This window comes from Oryzias melastigma, linkage group LG15 (assembly GCF_002922805.2).
Source record: "Oryzias melastigma strain HK-1 linkage group LG15, ASM292280v2, whole genome shotgun sequence".
NCBI classification, from domain to species: domain Eukaryota; kingdom Metazoa; phylum Chordata; class Actinopteri; order Beloniformes; family Adrianichthyidae; genus Oryzias; species Oryzias melastigma.
The window spans coordinates 16,017,959-16,027,210 of NC_050526.1; the positions used below are offsets into that span (position 1 = coordinate 16,017,959).

At 45.5% G+C, this 9,252-nt stretch overlaps 2 protein-coding genes across 5 annotated transcripts in view; one reads left to right on the forward strand and one right to left on the reverse strand.

Annotated features, from left to right (window-relative positions):
• The first annotated feature begins 1,012 nt into the window (after positions 1-1,012).
• shld2 (shieldin complex subunit 2) lies at positions 1,013-7,503 on the forward strand. Of its 3 annotated transcripts, none has more exons than XM_024297569.2 (11): positions 1,014-1,258; positions 2,061-2,219; positions 2,597-3,279; positions 4,377-4,527; positions 4,640-4,741; positions 4,813-5,007; positions 5,087-5,233; positions 5,303-5,503; positions 5,665-5,890; positions 6,469-6,584; positions 7,001-7,503. In XM_024297569.2, the coding sequence occupies exons 2-11, from the start codon at positions 2,069-2,071 to the stop codon at positions 7,171-7,173; spliced, it is 2,145 nt and encodes a 714-aa protein (XP_024153337.1). In that variant the 5' UTR covers positions 1,014-1,258; positions 2,061-2,068; the 3' UTR covers positions 7,174-7,503. The 3 variants fall into 3 exon arrangements, with proteins under 3 accessions (XP_036071483.1, XP_024153337.1, XP_024153338.1); XM_024297570.2 differs by having other exon boundaries at positions 2,064-2,219; XM_036215590.1 differs by lacking the exon at positions 5,303-5,503 and having other exon boundaries at positions 1,013-1,258.
• A 198-nt stretch (positions 7,504-7,701) lies between these two features.
• Positions 7,702-9,252, reverse strand: part of LOC112161985 (oleosin-B4) — a 4,370-nt gene continuing 2,819 nt past the window's right edge. For both annotated transcript variants that reach the window (XM_024297571.2, XM_024297572.2), the window contains exons 2-3: positions 8,245-8,622; positions 7,702-8,169 (exon numbers count right to left, since the gene is read on the reverse strand). In XM_024297571.2, coding sequence (XP_024153339.1) covers positions 8,117-8,169; positions 8,245-8,622 — 431 coding nt within the window. In that variant the 3' untranslated portion in view covers positions 7,702-8,116. The remainder of the gene's footprint in view (positions 8,170-8,244; positions 8,623-9,252) is intronic.

Here is a 9,252-nt window from a genome sequence, read left to right on the forward strand (position 1 = left end):
TTTGAGCTATTTGAAAAATGTTAGTAAAAACATATTTTTGTACTTACAAAAATGAAATTAGTTTTGGGAAAAAAATCACAAAAAAGAATTTAAAAAAAACGTAATAAGGAGCCACAATGACAGCCTGTTAATAAAATAGTTTATCCAACCATTTTGTGTTATTCTTTTAATAATTGTGTCTTGTATTCCATTTTGTACGGTGGAGACAAACCCAGCAGTTTGGTAAAGTCACTTCAGTGGTGCTTATGAAGTTCTTAATTAGTCAAGGTTATACTGTAAACTGAGGTAAATTGTGGAGGAATATTAAAATTTGAATACCGCCGAAGCCTAGTATGAACAACAGTTATGGTTCTGAAGAGAGAAACTTCATCCAGAGGGAGGAACGCAAATACAGACAGTCAGATAGATGCACAAACAGACAGACATATACGTGTATTTATGTATATTTGTTTGTCTTTATTGATGAAGGTTAAATTAAGGTACATATGTAGACATTGCAGTTAAAGAAAAGCCTGAATTGGTGTTGGAACATTGACTGGAATTATTAGAAGTTCTGTTTGGAGACATCTGATCTCTGGTAAAATTAAAGGACTAACTAAAAAAATGCAAAGTTGTTATTGAATATTATAAAAACATACAAAAAACAAAAAAGTTGTTAGAAATCAGATTTTAGGTGCTTTTCCTCGTTGTATTCAATGGAAAACTTGCCTCCTGCAGCTTCGGGAGAAACTGCAAAAGTCCGAACTTCCTGGTTTGGGTCAAACCTGGGAACAGAACCAGGAGTGAGTGAGTGTGTTTGGGGGGCAGAATCCTTCAGTTCTTAATAACATCTCTCACTTCCAAATGTCCCTCGTGATCATTGTCTGTAAAAATAATAATTATTCTTATATACAGTCTATGCTTCTGATGGGGAAGCTGGCACAGATCACGTGATTCTACTACATGTCAAGCGCCAAGGGCCAAAATATGACGGAAAACCCCCTAATATTCACGGCTATTTTAGAACGTGTTTTTTGGCCTTTTCGCTTGCCATACACAAGCGCGGGCCTGCGCGAGGAAATGAATCTCGCCCCGGTCCAATGCACGGTTGTAGCCGTGGACAATGACCCGGTACAGCCAGGCTGGCGTGCGCGGTCACTGTGAAAAACATGTAGGAGCTGGGTAACTTTTTGAGACGTAAAAAGGAAATGACGGACTTCCGCGCGCGCGACGCAGAAGAACAGCGAGTTCCGGTGCGGCAGCAAATGCTGTCATAAAGGTAAACCAAAGCGCACGAGACCAAACACGCTGCCACGAGCTCGTTTGTTATATCTGTGGTACTTAGCGGTACTAACATCTCCACTAACATCTGTCTTTGTTTTATGCGGGATTTAGCTAACAAACAGTAAAAAGGCTGTGTGTTTCCGGCCGACATTTTCAAAATAAATGCAGAATTTTAATTTGAAGTTTAAACTAAAAACATTCAAAAAGTTTTTAATTAAATGTTTAAACAATAGAGCGAACCACTGCAATGCTTTTAAAGATATATAACATATGTCATGATTTTCAGTTAAAAAATATCCAAATTCATGTAAGTTTTGTTGTTTTTAGAAAAATCGTTGTGGGTTTTTTGTTTCTATTATGATCCAAATATTTTATTGTTGTTTCCAGTTATGCATCTTTAGGGTAAAAGTCTTAAGTTTTTACAAAATAGTTGCATTTTGGACGGATGTAGCAGCTTTGGAGCTAACTTTTTCAATCAGACAAATTTCCATGTGAGAAGCCTAACTGTCAAACCAGACCCCAATTCCAGTGTTGCACATTTGTAAAAATGAGCAAATAAATGTGCAAAATTTAAAAATACATTATACTATAGCTATAAATAAATTATACAACACTGTAGAAAGAGAAACAAAATGATTTATTTTGTCAATACATTCTAAATGTCAGCAAAGTGTTCACTTTTTGAATTTTTATTGTTTTATTGCAGCTTTTCTGTTATTTTACCGTATTATTCTACTTCAGTTTAATTTATCACATTTAAGAGCCTCTCTAAACGTCTTTTGATCTCTTTTTGTCAGCAGACGGCATGAGCAAGCGGCCAAAAATCCACGTCTTTCTCGGGGCTCCGGCCCCCACTTCTGCACCTGAAGCCCCGGTGGAGGTGAGCAGTCGTCCTCCTGTCCGCTGGAGACACCTGGAGCTCACCTGGAGGGACGGGAAGCTCAAGCCTGCATCAGGTGAGGCATTCAGGGACCCAAAGAGGGTTTGTGTTTGTAAATAACATTTGGAGCAACAATCACAGATTTGGAAAGAAGACGAGTTTTTAATAAATTCCTTCCAACTTTTCACATTTAGGTCTGATTATCAATAAAACATCTCCATGAAAACATAATCTTCTGTTTTTTGTTTTGTGGTCAGCAGGGGGCGCTGCTGACCACAAAACATTCATGCAGAAGAGCACATTCTTGGGTGAAAGACTTTGATCATGTGACTGCTGCTTCATCACTCGGCTTGTTTTTGATTTGTTTGCTTTTGCGTGTTTGTTTTTTTGTCTTTGTGGTCGTTGTTTGTGTTTTTTTTAAGTGAAATATGAAAACCTTTCCATCTTCTTCAGGTGAAGACGAGGATGAGGCTGACCAATCCCAGTCCGGGTCAAGAGGTCAGGAGGATCGGTCAAAGACTGAGGCTCCCATCATGGAGGGGGGGTCCGGCTCTGAGGAGGGGGGTGCATGTTTGGGGTCCTTGCAGGAGTATCTGGACTTCTGTTTTCCTGCTGCTCAGCCAGAAGGACCGGATCAATGTTTGCCCGCCCCCGAACCCCCCCCTGTGTCCACCCGGACTCACTACCTGAGCACCTGGACCCTGAGTCAGGCTCTGATGCTGAAAGGCCGGCACGCCGTCCAGTCAGCAGACAGCCCAGAGAAAACCCCGCCCAAACCACCCCAAACCCCTCCCACCGATTCCTCCAACACCCCTGAGCTCTTCAGCCCCACAACTCCCTCCCCAGGCTGCTCCTCCGAGCTCTTCAGCCCCCAGCGCCCGACGCAGCGGGTGGAGGCAGGAGGCGTCGTCCTTGAGGTCACCACAGACGGCGTTCTCTGTTCTCAGGAGGCCTCCCCCTGTGACCCCCCAGCAGAGATCCCATGCGCCAAAAGACCCCTGATCTCTGAGGACTCTGGGGTTGTTGCAGCAGGACTCCAGAACCGCACCACACCTTTGGACAGGTGTGTCCGGGTGGGGGCGTGCTTCTCCGTCCTCGTGGTGGTGGTGCACCCGTGTCACCTGAAGGAGGTCCAGGTGAGTCCGTGTGTTCTTCTGGACGTGGAGAATGGCCGACACGGCTTACACAAATGGAAAAGACACAACACGACAACAAAAGACACAACGCATTGACAAAAGACACAACACAACGACAAAATACAACACATTGACAAAAGACACAACACAACGACAAAATACAACACATTGACAAAAGACACAACACGACGACAAAATACAACACGACGACAAAAGACACAACACGACGACAAAAGACAACACAACAACAAAAAATACAACACAACGACAAAAGACACAACACGACGACAAAAGACACAACACGACGACAAAAGACAACACAACAACAAAAAATACAACACGACGACAAAAAATACAACACAACGACAAAAGACAACACAACAACAAAAAAGACAGCACGATGACAAAAACACAACACAACAAAAACCACAACACTTAGTTTCATTTATCTCCTCTCAGGTCAATTCTCAAAGTTTTCAAGCTGTTGATGCACCAACAGCTTAAAACTGAAAGAAACTTAAAAAAAGTCAGTTATTCATTTTTGTTGTGTTGTGGCTTTTGTCATTGTGTTGGGACTATTGTCGTTGTGTTGTTTCTTTTGCATTTATGTGAGCCGTGTCGACCACCGTAGAAGAATGTTCAGGAGCGTTGTTTCTAAAGGTACAGAGACCAGGTGGTCGTGGAAAACTGATTAATGCTGATTAATGCTGTGGGAGAATCATGAAGCGTGAGCCGTTCTCTACATGACTCACATGAACACAAACACATGTGTGTGTGTGTGTGTGTGTGTGTGTGTGTGTGTGCTCTGATTTGTTCATTTACTGAGTTCTTATTGAACAGATGGAACAAACACAAACATTTCAGTGAATAATTTATTTATCCACTTGAGCTCCGAGCTTTGAATATGAAAGACTTTGTTCTGGTGGACGAGCGGCTGACATTCATCTGAACTCGTGTGTCGAGCTGACCCGTCTCTGGGGTTCTGAAGGTTCTGTGTTTGAAGGTGAAGTCCGGCCCCTCTCTGGGGTTCTGAAGGTTCTGTGTTTGAAGGTGAAGTCCGGCCCGTCTCTGGGGTTCTGAAGGTTCTGTGTTTGAAGGTGAAGTCCGGCCCGTCGGCGGGGACCGCGGTTCCTCTGGCCTCCGTTGTGGTGACAGACCAGTCTCACCTGGACGTGAAGGTGGTGCTGTGGAGGCGGGCTGCGTTCTGGGCGCTGACGGTGAACCCCGGAGACCTCCTGCTCATCACAGGTGATCGGCGGGGGTTAATCTGGGGTCGGACCCGGGGTGGGGGGGTGAATCCGTGGATCCTCCAGGTAGGTGGGAGTGGGTTTGTCCTCAGGTGTTTCTGTGTCCTGCTCAGGTCTGAAGGTGACGGAGGACAGGTGGAGAGGAGAGACGGTGCTTCAGTCCACCTTCAGGAGCAAACTCCTCAACATTGGCCACGCCTCCTCCCCACCACCAGGTACGCCTTCAGCCAATCAGCTCCTTCTTCTCTGTGTTACTCAGTCATTAGTGTCCGTCTCTCTCTCTCAGTGTCCCACCATGTTGATGCTCGCTCGCTCTCCTCCCTCTGCACCGCTGTCAGGAAGCGGCGCCCCCTGCTGGTGTCTCTACCCAGACACACCCCTCAGGACCTGAACCGCCTCCCCTACGCCTCCCTGAGGGCTCTGAGAGTCAACACGCTGGTAAACGCACTGCTGCGTGTGACCCAGAAACACCTTAGCTCAGGTGAGAGTGGGCGTGGCCTAGCAAATACTCCAGTCTCAGCACATTCTTGGAGCACAACTGTTGAACTTTCGCTCTCCAGAGCTGCGCAGCGAGGCGGAGTCTTGCAGAAGGTCTGCGTTTGAGACAAAGGCGGTTCTCACCGTGGAGCAGCCCGGTGGCCAGCAGGGGGTGCTGCTGCTGTGGGGGGCGACTGTGGCCTGGCTGCCTCGATTCAGCAAAAACAAAGGTACCGCCGAGGGTCTGTGTGGTTGAACATTTACGGAGGCTCAGAGGCGCTGGTGGTTGTTTGTTTCAGCTGTGTGGGACTTCCACAACCTCCTGGTGAGGGAGGGGCTGACCTCTGACCTCCCAGAACTCCACTCTACTCCCTGGAGCTCCGTCCGGGCTCTGGACCCGACCGACCGCCGCCTGTTGGACTTCCAGCGGATGCTTCTGCCCAGAGCCAGCCCCCCCCTGGAGCTGGACGTGGACACCCTGCTGTCCCAGAAGTACAGCGGTGAGCTGGACCTGCCGCCTCTGAGGTCATGTGGTGTTGTCCCGCTGCAGCCGAACCACGAGGTCACGTGGTGCTGTCCCGCTGCAGCCGAACCACGAGGTCATGTGGTGCTGTCCCGCTGCAGCCGAACCACGAGGTCATGTGGTGCTGTCCCGCTGCAGGTGAGGTGGAGCTGAGGGTCCAGGTGGTGGCCTTTCGCTTTCAGAGCGCGCCACAGCTGGTTCTGGACAGCGCCGCCACCCTGGCTGCGGTCACGGCGACCCTGGGGGATGACATCACTTACACCGGCTGCAGTCGCTGCTCCACCGAGCTCGACACCGACGCCAACGGCATCTACGGCCCGTGCTACCCCTGCCTGCCGCACACGGCGGTGCGCCGCTACTACAGGTGCCATCAGTGACATCGAGGGCCGCCACGATTAGTCGACTAATTGACAATAGATTGACTATTAAAATAGTCGACGACTAATTTAATAGTCGATTAGTCGTTACTTTATTCTCATATGGAGTCAGTGTAGTAAAGTGGAAAGTTATAATGACATTCTGCAGCTTTTTTGAGTATTATTGCATTTATGAAGGTTGTTAGTCTGTTTTGGAGTTTAGCTAATATTTCAGCTTCATGCTAGCTGTTTTGGCTAACTTAGCCTTTTTTAGTCTAATTTGGCATTTAACTAGTATTTTAGCTGGCTTTCAGTTTCAGCATCTTCAGCGGCCAAATTCAGCTCACAGCATTCACACTAACATTGTTGCAGTTAATGCTAATGTGAATATATCTCATCTTTAGTTGGTTTAAAGCTAATGATGGTTAAGATGTGAGCTTTAAACCCACTTTGTACATGACCTGATTAGTCGACTAATTGGATAAAATAATCTGTGACTATTAAATAATGGTTTGTGGCAGCTCTAGTGACATCGTGAGAGAACATCAGAGCAGCTTTCTCACAGCTTCTTCTTCTTCTTCTTCAGACCAGGTGTGCTGACGGTGAGGGGAGGGGATCACAGCCACCTGCAGGTGCAGGTTCCTTCAGATCCTCTACAGAAGATTCTTCAAGCTCCTCCTGACAAACTGCAGAGGAGTTCAGGTACGTGGAGCCACAGGGCAGGAGCGTCACCTGTTCAGGTCAGGGAGGAACCAGAAGTTCTTCCCAGAAGGCTCTGACTCTTCCAGAGCCTCTAGAGCTTCTGGTTTTCCTAGAAGAAGCTCAGACTTCCACCCTCAGGTTTATCTCTTCATTTTGACCATGAATCTCTGATTCTCCAGCGCAGGTTCCTTGAATGTGGTGTGTCAGCCGCCTCCCTTCAGGGTGTGTTCTTAAAGGGACGTTCGGTGAAATGTCGCTCTACTTCATACTGTGAGGGCGTCGGCCCAAAACAAGATTCTTTACACGTTTCTGATTATCTCAGACTTGAAGGACAAACGCCTGCAGGAGAAACAGATTTTCATTGCAGTTTCCAGAAACTCGCTGGTTCCACTAAACCCTTCTCCTGTCGTTTTCAGCTCCGGACTCGGACGTGAAGTTCATTCAGGTCGCAGCAGAGCGGATCAAGAGCCTCCTCTCCCTCCCCCGGAGAACCGTCATCGTCACGCTGCGCAGCCACTTCCTGTGTGACGAGAACAGCATCCCCATCACACAGAGCTTCACGCTGCTGGATCTCCAGATCCCCACGTGAGGAACGGCCGACCTTCAGCTGCAGGAAACTCCAGGATCTGCAGCAGATGGAGTCCGCTTTCAGCCCTGCAGGAACATCTGTGTCCTGAGAAACGAATGTATCTGTGCTCGTGTCCAGAGTTGGGGTAACAGGTTAGAAAGTAAGGAATTCAAGTAATTTAATCACTTTTGTCATTAAATTATACTTTGAGTTACAAATGTAACAAGTTAAAGTTCAAATTTTGTAATAAACTGCACTTATGTTGTTACTTAAGTTTCATAGGTTCTGACATTTTCTGTCTGTTAAATGAAACGAAATGGAGATTAAATAAGAAAAAACTGAGTAACTTAATTACAATTTCACCCAATAACTAAAGTAATCAATTACTTTTTAAAAAGTAATTTACCCAACACTGACTGTCATATCACACAAGTTTATCTGGAAGATTTTACAGAAACATGGATCTCTTATGGATTCACTCTTTAACTGAAGCTTAAAGAAAGTGAGAACATCAACAGATTTTTTACTTGATAAAGTTTAATGCTAAAATATGGATCTTTTAATGAATGAATACACAGTAAACACAAACAGGTAATATGTGTGACATTAAGTAAAAAAAGAAGACAATGTTTTTGGGGGTTTTTGACACAAAAGATGTGCAGCAAAATGACAAAAAGAGATCCGATTCCTGAAACCCGATCGTCACTCCTGGACACTTAAACACTTCCAGGTAACTGAAGATCCAGGTCAGAACATCCATGGTTCCAGAACTTCAGGTTTGACAGATTTTTGCTGGGAGCGGGCGTTCGTGTCGGATGTTTGGTTGTTAAAATCAGAAACATGGAAGTCAGTCGCCGCAAAGCTTTAATGAAAGACTCCTCTTGTCAGTGGTGGGCGGAGCCTGATCAGTCCATTTGTGCTGACCAATCGGAGCTTTGAGGTTTAGGACAAGCAGGAGGATCTTTTACTTCTCCACTGAGGTTTCTGCAGCCACCTCCATGAGATCGTCCAGGAGGTCTGAGGAAACCGAAAGAGGAAAACTTCAGACCTGAGTTTTCAAAGTGAGAGTTGGAGAAGCTGCAGTGTCCTTACCTCTGTCACAGTCAACTATCTGTCCTTTGTTTTCTTCACCTCCTCCACTCTCTCCGTGTTTCTCTCCTTCATGGTGTCCTCCTCCACTTCCTTCAGGCCCCGCCTCACTAAAGAGGCCATCAAACCCGGATTTCTTCTGCCTGCCCTTCTCATCGTCGTCATCGTCGTGTTTGTGAAAGACCTTTGAGAAGAAGCCTCCATCGTCATCCTTCTTCTTCTTGTCGTCGTCTCCAAACGAGAAAATCCCGCCGTCCTTCTCCTTCTCCTTCTCTTTGTCCTTGTCGCCTCCAAAGAAGGACATAAATCCTCCCTTTTTCTCGTCCTTTTTTTTGTCCTCGATGCCCAGAGCGTTCTTCACCGCGCCCTCCACCATGTCCCCTGCAGCACAAACAGAACGAGAAGAGTTGCATTACCTGCACAAATGCTGGTGTGAACGTGTTATGGCGAATGTGGTCCCTAAAGATGCTGAAGACATTTATTTTAATTACTGAATGTTGTGAACACGCTGAACATATTGATACCAAACTTGGATAATTTGTAGAAAGGGCACAAAGAATTGGAAGAATTTCATTTAAAAAAATACAATTTTGCTAAAATATAAGCTTAACTCCAAATTAGCTCTAAAAATATCAGTAGATGCTAACTTAGCCAAAAAAGCTAACATGTGGCTAAAATAAATGGTGTAAAAATCAAAAAACAATTTTAAACACATAAACATGTCCTGTCTTCCTGTTTTTTTAGAAATGCCTTCATCAAGGAAAACTAACAAGTACTCCATCACTTTTATCCCAAATGCCACAAATCTAATCTTAAATCAGAGTGAACACACCCGAGTGTAGAAGGTACCGGTTCCTATCTTTTATCCTTTAATGGTATTTTTTTTCTATTTATTTATTTGTTTTTATTTCTTTAACTCGTGGTTTTTACTGTTTGTTGTCTTATGTCATATGCTTGAGAACTGATTTTAACTGAGTTGCCCTTGGAAGACTAGAAAAGTTGTTCTATTAG

Bases quoted from the DNA above. Each gene is read 5' to 3' on its own strand.
- shld2 (XM_024297569.2), top strand. From the start codon at position 2,069: ATGAGCAAGCGGCCAAAAATCCACGTCTTTCTCGGGGCTCCGGCCCCC. The intron at 2,220-2,596 runs GTGAGGCATTCA...CATCTTCTTCAG, and splicing joins GAAGCTCAAGCCTGCATCAG to GTGAAGACGAGGATGAGGCT. The intron at 5,504-5,664 runs GTGAGCTGGACC...GTCCCGCTGCAG, and splicing joins GCTGTCCCAGAAGTACAGCG to GTGAGGTGGAGCTGAGGGTC.